The sequence below is a fragment of the Amblyraja radiata genome, chromosome 23 (assembly GCF_010909765.2).
Source record: "Amblyraja radiata isolate CabotCenter1 chromosome 23, sAmbRad1.1.pri, whole genome shotgun sequence".
Taxonomy (NCBI): Eukaryota; Metazoa; Chordata; class Chondrichthyes; order Rajiformes; family Rajidae; genus Amblyraja; species Amblyraja radiata.
The window spans coordinates 31,640,035-31,662,236 of NC_045978.1; the positions used below are offsets into that span (position 1 = coordinate 31,640,035).

Consider the following 22,202-nt stretch of genomic DNA (forward strand, 5'->3'; position numbering starts at 1 on the left):
GTGGCGGGGATTAGCAGTGTGACCAAAGTCAAGTAAAGGGAGGTCTGGTTATGGTATTATCCGTGGTCACGTGGATGAGTAGGTGGGGGAGGAGGCAAGTAATCTTTCAACAACCGATATACTGGGAATAGAATGAGGTAACATGGGATTGTAGTGTAGGATATGATTAGAGGCATCACCAAGGGCTTTTGTGGGCTACTAGGTTCAGACTTTTTTAAGGGTTGGGGATATTGAGAATTTGGATAATGATGGATAGCAATAAAAAAGTAGAATATTTTCTAAATGGGGAGAGAATCCAGAAATCGGAGGTGCAAAGGGACTTGGGAGTGCTGGTGCAGGATTCCCAAAAAGTTCATCTGAAAGTCGAATCGGTAGTAAAGGAGCCAACGCAATGCTAGCATTTATATCAACAGGGCTAGAGTACAAAAACAGGGATGTAATGTTGAGGGTCCATAAGGCACAGGTAAGGCCGCATTTGGAATATTGTGAGCAATTTTGGGCACCATATCTGAGGAAGGATGTGCTGGCTCTGGAGCGGATCCAGAGAAAGTTTACAAGAATGATCACAGGAATGAGTGGGTTAACCTATGATGAGTGTTTGTCGGCACTGGACCTGTACTCACTAGTTCAGAAGAATGAGGGGGGACCTAATTGAAAAATACCAATAGTAAAAGACTTGGGTAGAGTGAATGTGGAGAGGATGTTTCCACTAGTGAGAGAGTCTAGGACTAGAAGTCATAGCTTCAGAATTAAAGGACATTCCTTTAGTAAGGTGAATCTGTGAAATTATTTGGCACATAAGGCTGTGGAAGCTGCGTCAATGGATATTTTTAAGGCAGAGATATATAGATTCTTGATCAGTATGGATATCAGGGGTAATGGGGAGAAGGCAGGAGAATGGGGTTAGGATGGAGAGATAGATCAGCCATGATTGAATGACGGAGTAGATGATGGACTGAATGGCCTAATTCTGCACCTATCACTATGACCTTATGAGTAATGTGTCAGTGAGGTGTTGGTGTCAATGTAGGATAAGAGTAAATACTGGTCAAGGATCGAGTGGTGACCAGGAAATTGGTCAAGGGTCTGATAATGGCCAACAGGATTGGGTAGGGGCAGGGTATTCAGGTGCTGCGTTGGTGAAGGGCTATAACCGGGGGGCATGATTGGATACAGTACGATTGGAGTTTGATCCGCCACTACTGAGACATTTTTTTTTTCAGGAAGGACTCTGGCCAGATTAATGCCTCTGCTGAAGGAGTCAACATCTGGACTGTACTACATCTGTCCAAGGGTGAATTTGGGCAGATGATGATAAGCAAGGTGTCCTGCAAAGCCTCCATTGCCGGAATGAAAGCAAAGTTTAATGGGAACTTTCGGTAAAGATTTATTTTATTATGAGGCATGGTGTGCTTAAGAATAGGTTTCATTATGGGAACAACAGTCTCATTACACAGATGTAATAAAACGACAAATGGAAACATCCACGACACTCACCACATTGGCTGCTGTTACCAATCTATATGGCATTTCTCACTTTGCTGCATTAGGGAAATCACCCAAACTTCATACCCATGGAAAGATAACTTTCCCAATTTTGCTGACAGCATCTCCCAATTGTGTATCTAAAGCAGAAAATTATGCCCAAATGTTAACTGTAGAAGTCCCAAACAAACATTACTCTGGGGAAAGGGGACAGTTACTCTACTTGTGAAATGTTATACATGTGTTCTCTATGGCCAAAGTGCCTGACCACATTCTACAAGCTATGCAATTTCACAGCATTTTCACAATTTACCACTTCCATTGATAAAATTCAGTTGCAATTTGCTCACAAGAAAACAGTGCCATTCAATCCAATCTGGCGATGAACAGAAACGTCACTATAAGTCCCCAAGGAATCCAACAGGAAATGTATGGGGTACGTTAGACTGAAGGGCCTATTTCCATGTTGTGTGTCTCTATGACTATGTGAAGAAATCCTTGTGTCTCTGCACCTTAGGGCTGCTACCACTGCAGGATGAGTGGATGCTTAGGCTCAGCCTTAGGTCTGGTTTTAATTCCAAATACAATCTTCTTGCTGGTTGATGCCAAATATTGATTACATATGCATGGTGGTTCTCCGCAAACCATTAGCTCCTCTCTAATGTTCCAGGTGATATCCTAAGTTTATGCTACTTTTTTTACAGGGGCTTTTATGAAATATTCTCAACAATTCTCACAACCGGCTTGCGCTTCCTAATAAACCAGCAGGTAATTCGCATTCTATATACATGTGCAACGATTATTATTCATTTTTCAGGAAGTAAATACATTATCCATTCTTAAGTGACTGGTGGTGAGCTGTCTTTTTGAACACTGCAGTCCTTCTAATGAAAGTATCCCACAGAACAGTTGCTAGGGTTTAGACCAAATAAGGATAAATGTTTAGCAGAGTCGAGACCGTGAGTTGATTTAACGAGATCTATTGCAAACGGTTAAACAAAGAACAATGCGAGTCTGTGAGGCGGCTAAATTAACGATGTTGCTGCCACAAGGGTGATGCTCCGAATGAATGGGCTCGATCAAAAGCGCGCAAAACCTCCTCCCCGCACCTACGTGACTGGGGTAGCCAATCCGAGGGTTCGACTACCCCAGGGCACCAGCAGGTGCCACTACAAATGAATAATTTATTTCCTGATCAGTATGGTCTATCACTTGAAGCAAAGCCTCTATTTGATAGTGTTCCCCTGGGCTCAATGTCTCTCTTGATGGTGGACATCATGGATTTGGGAGGTGCTATTGGAATAGCATTGGTGCATAATTGCATTTTGTAGGTGGTATATGCAGCAGCCATGGTGCACTAGTGGTGGAGAGAACAAATGTTGAGGGTGGTGGATGAGGTAATGTTCAACGGTGCCATTTTCTATTGAATTTCTTCAGTGTTCAGAGCATTGAGAGTGGGCTGCAGTTGGGTAGACAACTGCTCCATCAGGCACCAAGATTCCGTGTTATTTCCATCGCAAATCATTCCATATGGAGGTGGAAACTTCCTGGTTCTACAGCAATTTTGCAGGAATACATACTTGGAATCCCCTGCGTCCCCACTAAACTGATGGTTGGTCTTGACTCAGGGCATGGAAGAGTACAAAGCCAAGAACCTTGTCCTAATATTTCCCCTCGAGGCACTCATTTCAATCCGGGACACCACTGACTCGACTCAATGTAAGTGGAGCTGATCGTAACTCCACTCCATACTCTTCCAGTCAACCATGATCTAGTGTCTCCCCTCAACAAATGTGCCCTTCTAATTAAATATTTTGCTCCGGGTACCAATTTGTGACCAGGTATTCTGTGTGGACTGACTATTTCATCGTGGCACCATCTTCTACATTAATGCAGGTGACTGCTGTAGCTGCTCTGGGCTGTTAACTATGGCTCAGAGTTCACCTCCTGGAAAAGAAAAAGTATGCGTGAGGTGTGAACAATGTTCACCTGCAAATATTCTATCCCAGCACAAAGCATGCCCTCTAATCGTAGTGAGAATGCTGGTAATACGTAGCTTCTTGTTGCAATGCTGAGCTGGTTGTATTGAGGGAACCAGGCTGTTCCTTGAAGACGTGACCTCATGATCTAAGATAATCACACATGGCACACAATGTCAGTATGAGGGTTTGGTTATTCTTTGAATATAGATTGTCAAGTGTGTGGATTTATCCTGGTGTAACAATGCCGAGAGATGAGTAGACCCAAGCGCAGGGAAGACATAGGAGCCAGAAGTAAGTTAAACTCAAGAAGGCTTTTACTAGAACTCTGATAAACACGAATGTAGAGAGTCTCTTGCCCAGAATAGGTGAATCGAGGACCAGAGGACATAGGTTTAAGGTGATGGGGAAATATTTAATCTGAGGGGTAACTGTTTCACACAAAGGGTGGTGGGTGTATGGAACAAGCTTCCAGAGGAGGTAATTGAGGCAAGGACTATCCCAACATTTAAGAAACAGTTAGACAGGCACATGGATAGGACAGGTTTGTAGGGATATGGATGAAATGCTGGCAGGTGGGACCAGTGTAGCTAGAATATTTTGGGCGGTGTGGTCAAGTTGGGCCGAATGGCCTTTTTCCACACTGTATCACTCTATGACTCCATGACTAAGAGTATAAGGTTCAGCATGAGAAAGTCCTGAACAACAAGCTCTGCATGGGGGAAAAAAATCCAAGACTAAGCCAAACATCAGCAGTTAAATAGGGATCTCTATGGGTAACACAAATGATGATACACGGGTGAAATTACTTAAACATAATTGAATAAAAGACAACACAGTCAACATCACCAGAGGGATCAGCAGGCACCGAAACATGTGGTGTATATTCTAATATTCTAACCCCAATGGGCGTTCTCAGCATACATCGATTGAAAGCATTCTGAGATATTGCACGTACACAAAAATGCTGGAGAAACTCAGCGGGTGCAGCAGCATCTATGGAGCGAAGGAAATAGGCAACGTTTCGGGCCGAAACGTTGCCTATTTCCTTTGCTCCATAGATGCTGCTGCACCCGCTGAGTTTCTCCAGCATTTTTGTGTACCTTCGATTTTCCAGCATCTGCAGTTCCTTCTTAAAAACTGAGATATTGCACTATGGACATTGGATTCCTGTGAAGTTAGCTTGAACTTTTGAAAATAATTGAGGAGCAACATTGTCTTTTCTGTCTCAATAATCCCTTTTCTCTACTTTTGTAGATTTGCCCAGCCTTACAGCACTCGGGGCTGGTGCTGCTGAACTCGCTGCTAGAGACTGTACCAGGTGAGTACATGTCCATGCAGTGAACTGTTTCATACTGTGCACTGCTGTTGTGTTTCCACCCTTCGCTAAGAGTGGGGGCTGAACAGGATAAGGGCAGGTATCATTTTTTTGTGGAGGATTTTAGTATTCTCACCACCTCATCTGGGCTGAACCTTGGATTGAAAACCATCAACCATTAAACACATTGGGGGAATTTGGTGAAAGTTGGGGGTGGTGGGGAATTCCGATACAGGATACTTACAGTGAATGCAAAGTGCCTTGTTAAACGTGTGGCTCCTGATTGTAGACCATGGAGCTGCATTTACGAGGAGAGTGCAATGTTTCTATGATAAAGTGCTTAGCATCCTTGCAGCCACGTCTGAGGTATGCTTTCCTGGCTACAACCACCTGTCCCAGAGTTCCAATGGGAGACAAATCTGGCCAAGCTATGATGCTTCTGTTTCATGTTTCTGTTTCGATCATTTGGGAAAGATCTTGAAACAATTCATGTTAACTATGAAAGTTTGTCCCCTCCACTTAAAGAATGGTTGTCACTGGAAATTGATATTAATTGTTGTGCATGAGAATTGCAGGGAATTGGCCAAGGAAGCTAAAGGAAATGGGAAAAGCACAGTCAATGGGTGTCTGTCCTAATTCCCTGAGACAAGGTATTCCAACCCACCACTCATAGATATTGATATCACCCTCTCTATGACTCTAATACATCCCCCCCCCCCCCCCCCCCCCCCCATCTTAGTGCTCAACCACTGATCAGAGCTAGGTGAATCTCTTCATTCCAGAAATCCAACAGTGGATTTACTGCTCTCAATGACAAATGGCATCCCACAGCGGCACTGTGGCATAGCAGGGCGGCACGAATGCGTAACGGTAATGCTACTGCCTTACAACGGCAGAGATCTGAGCTCGATTCTGACTACAGGTGTTTGTCTGCACGGAGTTTGTACGTACTCCACGTGACCTGCGTGGGCTTTCTCCGAGATCTTCGGTTTCCTCCCACTCTCCAAAGACATACAGGTTTGTAGATTAATTGGTATAAATGTAAAATTGGCCCTAGGATAGTGTTAGTGTGTGGGGATTGCTGGTCGATGTGGACTCGGTGGTCCGAAGGGCCTGTTTCCGAGCTGTATCTCGAAACTAAACTAAAATTTGAATCATACCTCCAGATTAACCTCCACTATTTTTGACAAATTATATTGTTCACTTAAGTAAGAGGAGGGAAAACGTCAGCCTATGTATGCACAGCAAGCTTCCACAAGATTTCAGGTTGCAGACTGCTTCACTGCCAGCTGTCGGCTTTTTAGACCAGTCAGTCTAGATGCACAGTATCTGCAAATCTCTCATTCCCGATTCTAACTCTAATCTGGAGACACAAGGAACTGCAGATGCAGGTTTCCAAAAAAAGAGATCTTGATCAGTTGTGCAAGGAGACGGTGAGGAATGGTTAATGGAGTTTAACGCAGATAAGTGTGAGGTGTTGCATTTTGGGAAGTCAAACCAGCACAGGACCTTTTTTTTTGGCAAATTTCAAAATAGATTTTATTCAAGTAATAAATATATACAATACATAGCAATGTTACAAAATTTTGAGATTTAAAAAATCAAGTCTGCAATTTATCCCATCAGATAAAGCATAAAAATAAGTTTAATTTGACACCTAATTCACTTTCATATCTCAAGTATTTAAAACGTTATGGCCATTTTCATACTCGGAAATGAGCATCTTGTTCCCTATTGATTTTCTATGGATATAACAAAAAAGCTGTGATCGTGAACAGTCAAAAGCCCATAACCTTCTTAAAAATTAAGAGAACTAAATGAAATTTTCAGTTATCATAGATTGAAGTATTCTGAAACAAATATAAAATAATCTTACTTGGATGACCTGAAATTAAAGCATATAATTAGTTAGTTACCTAATTGTAGCTAATTTCAGACTTCAATTACTAGATCTAAACATCTATCCATTTCTTAATAAATGATTAACATTTTTAAATAGCCTAAATGTCCAAATAATATTCACAAATAATTCACAATAAAACATGATTTTTAAATCTCATTTACATTAATTTATAGGCCAAATGGAAGGAATTCAGTGTTCAATTGCTGTAAATTAATGCCCATTTAAATCAGCTTTCCAGTGGGTCCCTGTGGAACGCGCTGGTTTAGAACGTTCACATTGCGGTAGATTTGTGCCCCAAATGCCCAGAAAAATACTGCGGGATATAATGGGCTCAAAATGAGCTACTCGCAATATTAAACTTTGTATAAAGGGATCTTAAGAAGCCCTTTTTAATGTAAAAATATACAGCCTAACTTCAATTGTTTGCTTTATGAGACCCTGCGGTTGCTGGTGGTCGCGGGTTTATAGATTGATTTTTAAACTACTATAACTATTATACGAGGCCTTTAAAACTAATAATAGCTTTTGCGACGGGGTCTTCCAGCGATTTTTCGTTAATAATTAACTAGGCTGAACATCTTCGATTTGAACAGCCTAGAGAAAATCGCGTTTTAAACCCGCCCCCCTCTAAACGGCGCCAAAATCGCGCACACCCGCAGCGACAGATTTTCAGCGACGCTTCAGGTAGGCTTTGCAACATACCTACAATACATGGACCGTGCAAAAAATTCATCCAACATTCTCGGAGGCTATACAAACACACAGTGAATGGCAGGCTCTGAGGAGTGTTGTAGAACAGCGGGAACTATGAGTGTAGCTACATACTACCTTGCAAGTGGCTTCACAGGTAGATACAGTGGTCAAAAAGCTTTTTGGCACATTCGCCTTCATCAGGCAGGGTATTGAGTATAGTAGGTGGGATGTTATGTTACAGTTGTACAAGATATTGGTGAGGCCACATTTGCAGTCTTGCGTTCAGTTTTGGTCACCCTGCTATAGGAAAGATTCTGTTCAACTGGAAAGAGTGCAAAGAACATTTACGAGGATGTTGCCAAGATTTTAGGGCCTCAGCTATAGGGAGAGGTGGGGGCTGGGACTTTATTCCTTGGAGGGCAGCAGGATGAAGGGTGATTTTGTCGAGGTGTATGAGATCTTGAGAGGAATAGATAGAGTAGATACACAGAGTCATTTACCCGGAGCTAGGGAATCAGGAACCAGAGGACATAGGTTTAAGATGTAAGAGAGAAATATTTAATAGGAACCTGTTGGGCAAATCTTTCACACAGAGGGTATATGGAATGAGCTGCCAGACGGGGTAGTTGAGGCTGGTACTATAACAATATTTAAAAGACATTTGGACAGGAAACCGGAGCACTCAGAGGAGAACCACATGGTCACAGGGATTATGCGCAAACTTCACATGGGCAGCACTGGAGGTCAGGATTGAATTAGAGTTGCTGGAGCTGTATGACAGATCTACTAGCTACACCACTGTAATAACACTGATGGCGAGTTTATGATTTTCTAAAGTCTGAGTGATGTTGATCTAGGCTATAGGATTGAAAGTCTTTTGCAGTTCAACAATTGATTATGTTTTTCAATGATCACTATATTGACTAATTGGTGCGCCTCTGTGGATGTCTGTGCCTTCCTCACAAAGTGCGAACAGCAGTGGATCAAGACGTAGGGATCGATTATTCCCTCCTCAGTGACCCCGATGTTAAATCTGAGTGGATGGACATGGACTTCAAGGTAAGGACCATAAGCAGGTGCAGACTCTGTGAGAAATAATGACAGTTTCCTCCCTGCTGCCCAGTACATGGCTTCACTGAGATTATCAGACCTTTCCAGAGGGACTCGCCTTCGGGGAAAGGCAGGGCCAGGACTGCATTGAAGATTGGGACGAGGGTACCTCTTTGAACCTTGCAATTCCCCCATCTGGCCCTGCACTGAGATTGGGTGTTTGTTCACGACCAGCTTGAAACATTGTTGAGACGGAGGGTGACCTAGGTGTGTTCTGCTGCTCGGGAGGGAGGGAAAGCAAAGATAGTAAAGGTGTGTCTGGAACAAGCAGTCACAATCTTAAAGTAAGGAATTAGTCTCTCAGGACAGAGATGGGAAGAGATTTCTACCCCTCCTTGGGAGGTGAAACTACAATTCTCTACTGAAGAGGGGCGTGGAAGCTCAGTCCCTGATTACATTCATACATTCTACATGGAAATCAGAGATTTTTTTTAATTTTAAAGGAATCCAAAGGCAGAAAAGGGGCAGCGATGTTAAATGTATGCCATGCTCTTAATGAATGGGAGAAAAATCCAATGGGTTATGCATTTCCATGGTCATCATCCTTTGCAAGTCGGATAACTGCCCCATGGCAATAGCTTGTAGCATCACCCACTAAACCTTAATTCCTGGCTGGTGTCATTATAAATTAGCTTCACTGCCTAATTTTATCTTCCAAATCAAAACCACTCAATTGCCCTTTACTTCAGATAATAAATGTTGAAGCAGCAAAAAATACCATTGACAAATCCACTTGAAAAGATGCACAAGATTGCACCATTCCCATGAGTGAAACAGTTCCAATACTCTCTATATGGAGTTATTTTTGTTGATGAAATGCTTCCACTTAAAGCCAAGATAAACCACTTTACATAAGCACATTTGTTTTTCTTTAATTTCACTCATGCCTGTATAATCACTTCACTGCCTCTGTGAGAATGCAAAGGTTTCCTCCTTTAATATCCATAGGAATCAGAACAGAGATAAAATGTGATTTATTCGACAGTGAACTGGAAGAGTTTAGGGAACGATTTACCATTTTGTGCGAGTTTGATGTACGAATATGCGTATTGATTGTTCCACAATGTATTCAGAGCTTCTTCAGCAGCACAACATTATTGTTGATGGACTCACCATCACTTTAGCTTGGTGTTCCAAATAGCAGCTGCAGTGTTAATGGTACAGCTCAGTGTCTTAACGGGCTACTTCAAATGGTTTTAAGAGTCAACCACATGGGGTGGGCCTGGAGTACATATACTCCAGTGTTACTGAGAGGTTCCTGCTATTTCTTTCAGGGAATGTTCTACCCTCTTCGTGATGAAAATGACACACTGCCAAACACTGTAAGTATCCCTGATTTGAAGAGCAAGGATCGCATGGTGTACATCTGTTTATCCGAGTACTTCTTTGACTCTGCCATGTACTCTTATTATAAAGCTGGAACACTAAAGGCTGATATTCCTGAGAGCAAGGTGGGTTCATGGTCATTACAGACACTTTTCATGTGAAATAAATTGTTGGCTATTAATGAATCCCTGTTGACAATTTGTACCAGATGCCCATGGATATTGCTTATTTACTGAGGACTACATTCTTTGGATTAATCATCTTGATGGTAAGTATGAATATGATGTCATATGTTATTATTACTCCCTTCCTTTTCTACTGATTTTCTGTTGTTCTCACATTTTCTTTCCCCACCTTGCCATCTAATTTCTGATTATCTTTACATCTGTCTTTCTCCTTCCCCTCTCTGTTGCAACATTTCCAATTTGTTTATTCTCTCCTCCCCATCTCTTTTTTCTCGCCCTCTCATTTTCTCTCTCCCTCTTTCTCTTCATGATGGCTCTGATGATTTGGAGGAAGTGAATGGAATTTAAAGGCAAGTTTTTCAACCCCAGGACAGGTTCTGCCCAGTGAAGGAGAGAGGAGATGAGTGGGTTGAGCTTTTGTTGGCAGAAGAAGCAAAGTATCCACAGACAGTTTGGGAGTCGGATGGAGATGTTGAGGGTTTGAACATTCAAGGTGTAAATTAGTTGACTGGGAAACTTGAAGCTGTCAATGTGCCCAAGGCAGGTGGGTGATAGGTGGAAACAAACAAGAAACAAAAGGGGCAGTTGGAGTCCGATTGGGGGAGGGTGGGGACAGGCTGGAGGGTGACAATGAAGACACCAATGGTACACGTGCTGTAATCTAATTAGTAAGGAAGGTGATAATGGGAATCCTTTAACGGAAAGGTGATGAGCACATGTAGCCAGTTGGTGGAGGAGATTCAGTGGGTGAAATGTGTGGGTAATAGATGGATGGAAGAAGGAGGAGGAGGAAAATTGTACAGGGAGCTAAATAGGAAAGGGAACACAAATGGGAGGATCAGGGGAGAAAGAGGGAACTCGGGAGGTAAATTGAAAAATCTCTTGTTTATATCATTGGGTTGCAGACTACCCAGGCAGAATACGAGCTATTGTTCCTGTAGTTTGTGTTTGGCATCGGCCTGGCAGTGAGATGGCCAAGACAGCGTGGGAATGGGGAGGGGAATTGAAATGCTTACAACCGGGAGCTTGGGGTAGTCGTTGTGAACAGAGCACAAGGGCTCTGCAAATCAGTCACCTAATCTGCTCTTAGTCTTGCCGACATAGAGCAGTTCACAAATGGAGCACCAAACACATTAACGAGGTTAGGAGGCTGTGCACGCAAGTCTTTGTGGGGACTGTTGTCTGTTTTCTAGCTCTTCAATATTTGGCCCGTTTTTTTGGAAGTGACTAGTCCATGAGTAAAAGATGCCTGGTTGAGGGTTTCACGAGCAGATGGGTTGAGCCAGGAGTGGAGAAGGGCAGTGTTATGGAAGTGAAAGTAGACAATCTTGTTGATCTTGTGAACACGGTGTCATATTTTTGTTTTGGACTCGAATATATCCAGATTGTGAACAGTGTGGCTCATAACATTTGCTGAGAACAGAGAGAGAAATAGTTGCCAGAGAGAATTTGTGCCAAAATCTGACTATCCTGGCAAAATGTGTTTTAGGAGGAAATATCTGTTTGTCCAGTAATGGGACTGGTACAAATAATCCTCCTTACGGTTACATTAAATGTAATAGATTACCTATCCCCCTTGTCAGAATACATAGTTTAATAACAAAGCGAAACACCATAGTTATTCATTGGCTATATTTAAGAGGGAGTTAGATGTGGCCCTTGTGGCTAGATGGATCAGGGGGTATGGAGAGAAGGCAGGTACGGGATACTGAGTTGGATGATCAGCCATGAACTTATTGAATGGCGGTGCAGGCTCGAAGGGCCGAATAGCCTACTCCTGCACCTATTTTCTATGTTTCTATGTTTCATGACCTTTAAATAATCTATTTTGTAATTTTTAATGCTGTAAAGGGTTCATTTTGAAATGAATTCCTTAACAACGGCTATTGTAATGAGATGCAACCAAACTACATTTTGATGCAGAAAATGCTTGAATCTTTTAACTGTCTACTTCTTTTCCCAATCCCTGACACCAAGACCCCAACATCATCAGCCAAGGAAGCTCCTTTGCTGCTCAAGTTGGAAGTGACATCGGTTCCTCACTGCACAATCAAGCCGTCAGGGATCACTGCCAGTGTCAGCGCTCGCATGAATATCATCCTCCTGCCGCCAAATGCCGCACCAGTCACATTGTCCAGTATAACAATGGTAAGGAGTGTATTCGCAATCTACAAACTTTTCATTCTTTACAGCTTCACATTTCCCCTATTGTCACACAGTGTCCCCACACTTGCAATTTGCCCACAATCACAGTGCTTGAATCATGCAGAGTCCATACATTCACAAAATAGCCTGGGATTACTGCCCTTACACTCAGAATATTCTTGTAGTCTAATGCCCCTGTCCCACTTAGGAAACCTGAACGGAAACCTCTGGAGACTTTGCGCCCCACCCAAGGTTTCTGTGCGGTTCCCGGAGGTTCCCGAAAGTTTTTGTCATTCTCCCTACCTGCTTCCACTACCTGCAACCTCCGGCAACCACCTGCAACCTATGGGAACCGCACGGAAACCTTGGGTGGGGCGCAGTCTCCAGAGGTTTCCGCTCAGGTTTCCTAAGTTGGACATGGGCATAAGTGTCCTCATATCAGAGTGCCCCTACAATTACAATTTCACATTATTCTTCCAGCAACAATGTTCTTGCACTTATGGTATCCAGATAGTCGCACCACTCGAAAAATAGACCAATGTCCTGAGATCTCTCAGGCTACCGTTCCAAAGTCCTAATTGTGTTAAACTGCATTTCCACATACCCAACCTTTTCTAATCTCACTAACCTATTGTGCACCTTCCACCAATTTGCTGCTCCTTCAGGGCAAAGGATCCAATATTTCCCCTATATACACATCCACCTCCAAGAGGTATGTTTTGGGAAAGGTTGTGAATGGGGAACATATGTAAAAGCAAAAGTTTGTGGGAAATTATAATGGAGCACTGAGATGAAAGTTTGGGGTCTTGGAGGTCGGTCGTGAAGAACAGAGCCATATTGGCATAGAAGAAAAATCAGTAACACTGTGACTTTCCGTCCTTGTTATGTCCATTGGAAGTCTGCTTCAGTTATTTCACATCCAACCTGGATAAATGTAAATTAGGAAACGCAGTAACGTAAAGTATAAGACAAGATGCCTCTGGCATAAAGACCGGTCCTGTTGCTCAGAAGGGTAAGGAAAAGAAGAGGAGGGCAATTGTAATAGGGGACTCTATGGTCAGGGGGTCGGATAGGCGATTCGGTGGACGCAGACAAGAGACCCGGATGGTAGTTTCACTCTCTGGTAGTAACAATCTCAGGATTACTGCCTGTGCCACGCGACAGTGAGAGTAGGAATGGAGCGAGGTGGAGGATAAATGAGTGGATGAGGGACTGGTGCAGTGGGTATGGATTCAAGTTTCTGGATCATTGGGACCTCTTTTGGGGAAGGTGCGACCTGTACAGAAAGGACGGGTTGCACTTGAACTCGAGGGGGACCAATATTCTGGCGGGGAGATTTGCAAAGGCTACTGGGGAGACTTTAAACTAGTATGGTTGGGGGGAGGGACTCAAATTGGGAAAGCTAGCAGTCAGTGTGTGAGGCAGGAGGCAGAGAATGGTAGCACTCTGACCCAAAATGTAGGGCAGAGAGAAGAAAAAGACAATAAACAGAGAATAAGAGAGGGTGGGTTTCTTAAATGTGTATATTTTAATGCTAGGAGCATTGTAAGAAAGGTGGATGAACTTAGAGCCTGGATTGACACCTGGAAGTATGATGTTGTGGCGATCAGTGAAACATGGTTGCAGGAGGGCTGTGATTGGAAACTAAATATTCCAGGATTTTGTTGCTTCAGGTGTGATAGAATTGGAGGGGCAAGAGGTGGAGGTGTTGCATTGCTTATCAGGGAAGATATTACAGCAGTGCTTTGGCAGGATAGATTAGAGGGCTCGTCTAGGGAGGCAATTTGGGTGGAACTGAGAAATGGGAAAGGGGTAGCAACACTTATAGGGGTGTATTATAGACCGCCAAATGGGGAGCGAAAATTGGAAGAGCAAATATGTAAGGAGATTGCAGATATTAGTAGTAAGCACAAGGTAGTGATTGTGGGAGATTTCAATTTTCCACACATAGACTGGGAAACACATTCTGTAAATGGGCTGGATGGGTTGGAGTTTGTAAAATGTGTGCAGGATAGTTTTTTGCAGCAATACATAGAAGTACCTACTAGAGAAGGGGCGGTGCTGGACCTCCTGTTAGGAAATGAGACGGGTCAGGTGGCAGAGGTATGCGTTGGGGAACAGTTCGGGACCAGTGATCACAATACCATTAGTTTCAATATAATTATGGAGAGGGTCAGAACTGGACCTAGGGTTGAGATTTTTGATTGGAGAAAGGCTAACTTTGAGGAGATGCGAAAGGATTTAAAAGGAGTAAATTGGGACATTTTGTTTTATGGGAAAGATGTGGAAGAGAAATGGAGTACATTTAAAGGTGACATTTTAAGAGTACAGAATCTTTATGTCCCTGTTCGGTTGAAAGGAAATAGTAAAAATCGGAAAGAGCCATGGTTTTCAAGGGAAATTGGACACTTGGTTCGGAAAAAGAGGGAGATCTACAATAATTATAGGCAGCATGGAGTAAATGAGGTGCTTGAGGAGTATAAAGAATGTAAAAAGAATCTTAAGAAAGAAATTAGAAAAGCTAAAAGAAGATATGAGGTTGCTTTGGCAAGTAAGGTGAAAGTAAACCCAAAGGGTTTCTACAGCTATATTAATAGCAAAAGGATAACGAGGGATAAAATTGGTCCATTAGAGAGTCAGAGTGGACAGCTATCTGCAGAGCCAAAAGAGATGGGGGAGATATTGAACAATTTATTTTCTTCGGTATTCACCGAGGAGAAGGATATTGAATTATGTGAGGTAAGGGAAACAAGTAGAGTAGCTATGGAAACTATGAGATTCAAAGAAGAGGAAGTACTGACACTTTTGAGAAATATAAAAGTGGATAAGTCTCCAGGTCCGGACAGGATATTCCCTAGGACATTGAGGGAAGTTAGTGTAGAAATAGCAGGGGCTATGACAGAAATATTTCAAATGTCATTAGAAACGGGAATAGTGCCGGAGGATTGGCGTGCTGCGCATGTTGTTCCATTGTTTAAAAAGGGGTCTAAGAGTAAACCTAGCAATTATAGACCTGTTAGTTTGACGTCAGTGGTGGGCAAATTAATGGAAAGGATACTTAGAGATAATATATATAAGCATCTGGATAAACAGGGTCTGATTAGGAACAGTCAACATGGATTTGTGCCTGGAAGGTCATGTTTGACTAATCTTCTTGAATTTTTTGAAGAGGTTACTCGGGAAATTGATGAGGGTAAAGCAGTGGATGTCGTATATATGGACTTCAGTAAGGCCTTTGACAAGGTTCCTCATGGAAGGTTGGTTAAGAAGGTTCAATGGTTGGGTATTAATGGTGGAGTAGCAAGATGGATTCAACAGTGGCTGAATGGGAGATGCCAGAGAGTAATGGTGGATGGTTGTTTGTCAGGTTGGAGGCCAGTGACTAGTGGGGTGCCACAGGGATCTGTGTTGGGTCCACTGTTGTTTGTCATGTACATCAATGATCTGGATGATGGTGTGGTAAATTGGATTAGTAAGTATGCAGATGATACTAAGATAGGTGGGGTTGTGGATAATGAAGTAGATTTTCAAAGTCTACAGAGAGATTTATGCCAGTTGGAAGAGTGGGCTGAAAGATGGCAGATGGAGTTTAATGCTGATAAGTGTGAGGTGCTACATCTTGGCAGGACAAATCAAAATAGGACGTACATGGTAAATGGTAGGGAATTGAAGAATGCAGGTGAACAGAGGGATCTGGGAATAACTGTGCACAGTTCCCTGAAAGTGGAATCTCATGTAGATAGGGTGGTAAAGAAAGCTTTTGGTGTGCTGGCCTTTATAAATCAGAGCATTGAGTATAGAAGTTGGGATGTAATGTTAAAATTGTACAAGGCATTGGTGAGGCCAATTCTGGAGTATGGGGTACAATTTTGGTCGCCTAATTATAGGAAGGATGTCAACAAAATAGAGAGAGTACAGAGGAGATTTACTAGAATGTTGCCTGGGTTTCAGCAACTAAGTTACAGAGAAAGGTTGAACAAGTTAGGGCTTTATTCTTTGGAGCGCAGAAGGTTAAGGGGGGACTTGATAGAGGTCTTTAAAATGATGAGAGGGATAGACAGAGTTGACGTGGATAAGCTTTTCCCACTGAGAGTAGGGAAGATTCAAACAAGGGGACATGACTTGAGAATTAAGGGACAGAAGTTTAGGGGTAACATGAGGGGGAACTTCTTTACTCAGAGAGTGGTGGCTGTGTGGAATGAGCTTCCAGGGAAGGTGGTGGAGGCAGGTTCGTTTTTATCATTTAAAAATAAATTGGATATTTATATGGACGGGAAAGGAATGGAGGGGTATGGTCTGAGCGCAGGTATATGGGACTAGGGGAGAATACGTGTTCAGCACGGACTAGAAGGGTCGAGATGGCCTGTTTCCATGCTGTGATTGTTATATGGTTATATGGTTAAGATATTGAGAAATATTGATTTACCAAGTAACTCGATCACTGAAATCAAACTGATTAACAGTGATGAAGCAAAGTGATACATTGGACATCATTGAAAAAGGTTATGAGTGCAGAAAATTATCGGTGACCTTGCTGAAACCGCATCTGGAGTCCTATCGGCCATAGAGGCAGTGCAGCGAAGATTCAACACACTGATTCTTGGGATGCTAAAATGGTTATATGAGGAAAGATTGGATTAACTACTTCACTGTGAACTGTGTTCATTAGATTTTAGAAGAATGGGAATTAAAACAAACAAAATTTTAAAAGGACTAGACAAGCTTGATGAGGGAAGGATGTTTCAGAACGAGAGTTCACAGTCGCAGGACCAAGGTCATAGGACTCTGAATCTTCATTCAGAGGATAGTGAACCTTAGAAATTCTCTGCCATGAAGGTGGTGGAGTCCAAGTTACTGAATATCTTTCAAAAGAAGATCAACAGCAGATAGATACAAAAGGCATCGGCGGGCACAGGGAGGGTGCAAGAATATAATATTGTGATAGAGGATCAACCGTGTTCATGTTGAATGGTGGAGCAAACTTGAAGAGCTGAATGGCCATTTCATGGCCCTACTTTCCATGCCTGGTCTTTTGATCTGGAGATATGGATTCCCTCTAATGCTTGTTAACTTTAACCTTGGTTCCTTAATGCACTTGATGTACAGTGCATTCAGAAAGTATTCAGACCCCTTCACTTTTTTTTTTACCGCATTTTGTTACGTTACAGCCTTATTTTAAAATGGGTTAAATCTTTTTTTTTATCATCAATCTACCCCAGAATGAAGAAGCGAAAACAGGTGTTTAGCAATTTTCGCAAAGTAATTAAAAATAAATAACTGAAATATCACATTTACATAAGTATTCAGACCCTTTGCTATGACACTCAAAATTGAGCTTTGGTTCATCCTGTTTCCATTGATTATCCTTGAGATGTTTCTACAACTTGATTGAAGTCCACCAGTGGCAAATTAAATTGATTGTACATGATTTGGAAAGGCACACACCTGTCTATATAAGGTCCCACAGTTGATAGTGCATGTTAGAGCAAAAACCAAGCCATGAAGATGAAGGAATTGTCCATAGACATCCGACATAGGATTGTGTCGAGACACTGATCTGCGGAAGGGTATAAAACAATTTCTGCAGCATTCCAGGTCCCGAAGAGCGGAGTGACCTCCATCATTCTTAAATGGAAGCACTTTGGAACCACCAGGACTCTTCATAGAGCTGGCCACCCAGCCAAACTGAGCAATCGGGATAGAAGGGCCTTGGTCTGGGAGGTGACCAAGAAACCGATGGTCACCGACAGAGCTCCAGAGTTTCTCCGTGGAGATGGGGGAACCTTCCAGAAGGACAACTATATCTGCAGCACTCCTCCAATTAGGTCTTTATGGTAGAGTGGCCAGACGGAAGCCACTCCTCAGTAAAACGCACTTGACAGCCTGCTTGGAGTTTGCCAAAAGGCACCTAAACCAAGATTGAACTCTTTGGCCTGAATGCCAAGCATCATGTCTGGAGGAAACCAGGCACCGCTCATCACGGTGAAGCATGGTGGTGGCAGCATCATGCTGTGGGGATGTTTTTCAGCGGCAGGAACTGGGAGACAAGTCAGGATTGAGGTAAAGCTGAACGGAGCAAAGTACAGAGAGATCCTTGATGAAAACCTGCTCCAGAGCGTTCTGGACCTCAGACTGGGGCGGAGGTTCACCTTCCAACAGGACAACGGCCCAAAGCACACAGCCAAGACAACACAGGTGGCTACGTGACAAGTCTGTGAATGTCCTTGAGTGGCCCAGCCAGAGCCCGGACTTAAACCCGATGGAACATTTCTGGAGGGACCTGAAAATAGCTGTGCATCAACACTCCCCATCCAACCTGACAGAGCTTGAGAGGATCTGCAGAAAAGAATGGGAGAAATTACCGTAGCGTCATACCCAAGAAGACTTGAGGCTGTAATCGCTGCCAAAGGTGCCTCAACAAAGTACTGAGTAAGGGGTCTGAATATTTATGTAAATGTGATATTTCGGTTATTTATTTTTAATTACTTTGCAAACATTTCCAAACACCTGTTTTTGCTTTTTTATTATGAGGTATTGTGTGTAGATTGATGATAAAAATAATTAATTTAATCCATTTTAGAATAAGGCTGTAATGTAACAAAATGTGGAAAAAGTGAGGTCTGAATACTTTCTGAATGCATTGTAATGCTACTTGACGTCAAAGGAAGTCATTGTAACCTCCCATCTGGATTTCAGCTGCTTTTGCAAGAGGCAGAGTAGTTCTGATAACTCTGGGAGTCGGTAGATTTGTACTAGATGTCAGTCGATAGTCTCTGACACCTCTCTCCCGTTTCTTGATATCCCAGTCTCCATCACAGGGGATGTACTGTCAACTGGCATCTATTACAAACCCAATGACTTCCACAGTTGAATGGGGTCAGCCTCTTGCAAAAACTAGGTATTTCTAGACTAATCAATTCCTCCGTCTCTGACGCATCTTCTCCCAAGATAAGGCTTTCCATTCTAGGGCATCCGTGATGTCCTCTTTCTTTGTGGTTTCAAAGTGTGGTTTCCCCTCTTATGTTATACATGGATCCCTCACCTGGGTCTCCTCTGTGTTCTGTGGTTCTGCTCTCGCTCTCCCTCCCACCAGATGGAACAAGGATAGAATCTGAAGGGTTTCGACCCGAAATGTCACCCATTCCTTCTCTCCAGAGGTGGAGTCTGAAGAAGAGTCTCGACCCGAAACGTTACCTATTCCTCTCCAGAGATGCTGCCTGTCCTGTTGAGTTACTCCAGCTTTTTGTCTATCTTCGGTTTAAACCAGCTTCTGCAGTTCCTTCCTACACACAGAGTTTCCCTGGTCCTCACCTTTCACCCTACCAACTTCTGCATCGAACACATCATCTTCCAACATTTCTGTTACAACTCCCCTTTCACATACTGACCATTCTGGCCTGAGCCTTCTTCATTGCCAGATTTAGGCCACACACAAACTGGAGTACCTGCGCATGATATTCTACTTGAGTAACTTACCCCTGTGGTATGAACATTTAATTTTCCAATTTTCGGTAACCTCCATGAACCTCCCACCCCCATCCCCTTTCTCCCTCCCCCCCACATACTGGTAGCCTAGGTGGTGAGAGCAGGTATTGAGTAATGTGGTTCTGGGAGACCAGAACGGATTGTTGAGCCTTCCCAAGATGTCGTGGGCCTAACTCAATGAAACACCAGTGACGGGAGGTGCCCTCTTGGTAACCCCTATGATATACTAGCATCTACATGCTAGTTTTTGTTGTCCCATAGTTTTACTGTGTAAAGGCATTTTACATAAGTACTTTGTGTTTTAGCAGTAAAGAAAATGGACAAATTAATGGTTTGTTAATCAACATCACATGTGGCACCTCATTTGTTTTTTTTCGTTGCAGGAGTCAAAGTTGAATGCTAAGGTGGCTTTGAAGGGGAAGAACCTAGCAATCACACTGGGCCTTAAAAGGTAGGATCATTGGTGGTCTGCAATGTGTCAGCACATAATTATCACCTTGTGCAATATAGTAAAAATCCATAGGTTACTGAGCCAGGTCACTGGATCCTACATTGTGAACCTGATTGGCAGAATGCACTGATCATTCATTGGCTCCTAGGAAAGATCTCAATTGTTGGACATTTAGCCCAATGAATAATAGAGGGCCAAACTGGAGGAACAGGAGCAGAGAAATCATCTCAAATTGAACAGGGTCTATCACCCTGATCAGCATTAATAAACCCATCCGAAATGGACCTGATTGCATTCCAGTGTTTTGTGGGAGAAAGGTTGCTCTACTTCATTACCATTCCATTGGCCCCAAGTAAAGTTGCAGTCTTTACCCCATGTGTTCAGAGAAAGCAGACCAAAGTATCTTAACTGAGGAGCCTGCTGTCCATGAAGATGATTTGAAATGGCAAACCAGTCTCAAACAAACAGGGAACATTCATAAAATGTTCAAATGAAGCCCAACACCGAGGGGGGTGTGATTTAAGACACCAATATCGTGTATTCTGCGGTACTATCATTTATGGGTCCGAAAGTGGGCTGGATCTTATTTTGATTCTTAAGCATTTAATGGATTAGTTAAACCTTAGTGACAAAAATCTTTAGTCTATTATTGTTATAATGTGAAGCTCTCTGTAGATACATGCCAAGAATGTTAAGTCAACTTATAAGTAATTCATTGCAGAGGAAGAATTCAATTAAACCGAATGGTGGCATTACAAAGAGAAAGTGTGGAACTGAAACAAAACTGGGACAGATATCAGAAAGCACAGTCTCTTACCCCGACTGATTGGGTGCAGTAAATTCACCGTAAATGGGCAAAATCAGCATCATTTTATGAAAGGGAAATCGTGTTTGACTAATTTACTTTGATAAAGTAATATGTGTTGTGGATAAAGGAATCTGGTGAGTGATCTGCTCAGAATTCCCGAAGATGTTTGATAAACTGCCAGAGCAAAGATTATAGTGGAAACAGGAAATCTTGATAACAAGTTGAGGTGGATATATTTGAAATTCTATTCCTCAAAAGGCAGAGGAAACAGTGATTGAATACTTTTAAGGTGGATATATTCTCGATGAGCAAGGGGCTGAAAGGTTACCATTGGTAGAATGGTAAGTGAAGTTGATGTTACTATCAGATCAGCTATGATCTTCTTAAAAGGCGAAGCAGGGTCATGAAGATGAGTAGCCCACTCTTGCATCTAATTGGTAAGTTCATGTGGACGGTATTAAGAGGATAAATTATTAGAACTGTAGGCATCATTCACAGTAGAATTGTATACGTCATTCACTCCATCCTGGAGTAGCAATGTGAACAGCACTGGCACTGCAGAGATGGAATCATCATCGTATACAATTCACAGTATTAGAATTGTGGATACTGTTTCCAGTATCATAATAGTACTATTGACTCTCTCGCTCACATGGTCCACTATGGAGTAATTGCAGTGCAACATTTATTTAGAGGACAGAATACTGGGCACAGCACTGGGTACAGATTTAGAACTGTCGGAAACCCTCACAAGCATGAAATGCTCAGGGAGGATTCCATGAGTGTCAGATTCCTAGTTATTCAGCAGCTCATTCCATGTACACCACCCTCTGAGTGAAAAAGTTGCTCCTCAGGTTCGTATTAAGTCTTTCCCTTCACACCTTAAATCTATGTCCTCTGATTTTGACTTACTTATTCTGGGTAAGAGACCATGCATTCACCATATTTATTCCCTTCATGATTTTATACACCTCTGTAAGATTGTACCCCAGGAATAAAATCCTAACCCGCTGAACCTCTTCCTGTTGCTCAGGCCCTCTAGTCCTGGCAACATCCTAATAACTCTTCTCTGCCTTTCCATTTAATGATATCCTTCCTATAGCAAAACTGAGCACAATACTCCAAATGCAGCATCGCCAATGACGTACAACTGCAACATAATGTCCAAATTCTATACCATTCTGAAGGGTCCCAACCTGAAACATCACCTATCCATGTTCTCCACAGCTGCTGCCTGATCTGCTGAGTTACTTCAGTACTTCTGCATTGAGGGCCTGTCCCACTTAGGCGATTTTTTAGGTGACTGCCGGCGTC

The 22,202-nt window shown here is 42.7% G+C and overlaps 1 protein-coding gene across 4 annotated transcripts in view; it reads left to right on the forward strand.

Annotated features, from left to right (window-relative positions):
* LOC116986432 (phospholipid transfer protein) overlaps positions 1-22,202 on the forward strand; it is a 60,252-nt gene that overhangs the window by 24,653 nt on the left and 13,397 nt on the right. For all 4 annotated transcript variants that reach the window (XM_033041970.1, XM_033041969.1, XM_033041968.1 and 1 more), the window contains 8 exons: positions 1,224-1,379; positions 2,190-2,253; positions 4,722-4,785; positions 8,346-8,437; positions 9,763-9,939; positions 10,023-10,082; positions 11,977-12,147; positions 20,013-20,080. In XM_033041970.1, the coding sequence (XP_032897861.1) occupies positions 1,224-1,379; positions 2,190-2,253; positions 4,722-4,785; positions 8,346-8,437; positions 9,763-9,939; positions 10,023-10,082; positions 11,977-12,147; positions 20,013-20,080 (852 nt within the window). The remainder of the gene's footprint in view (positions 1-1,223; positions 1,380-2,189; positions 2,254-4,721; positions 4,786-8,345; positions 8,438-9,762; positions 9,940-10,022; positions 10,083-11,976; positions 12,148-20,012; positions 20,081-22,202) is intronic.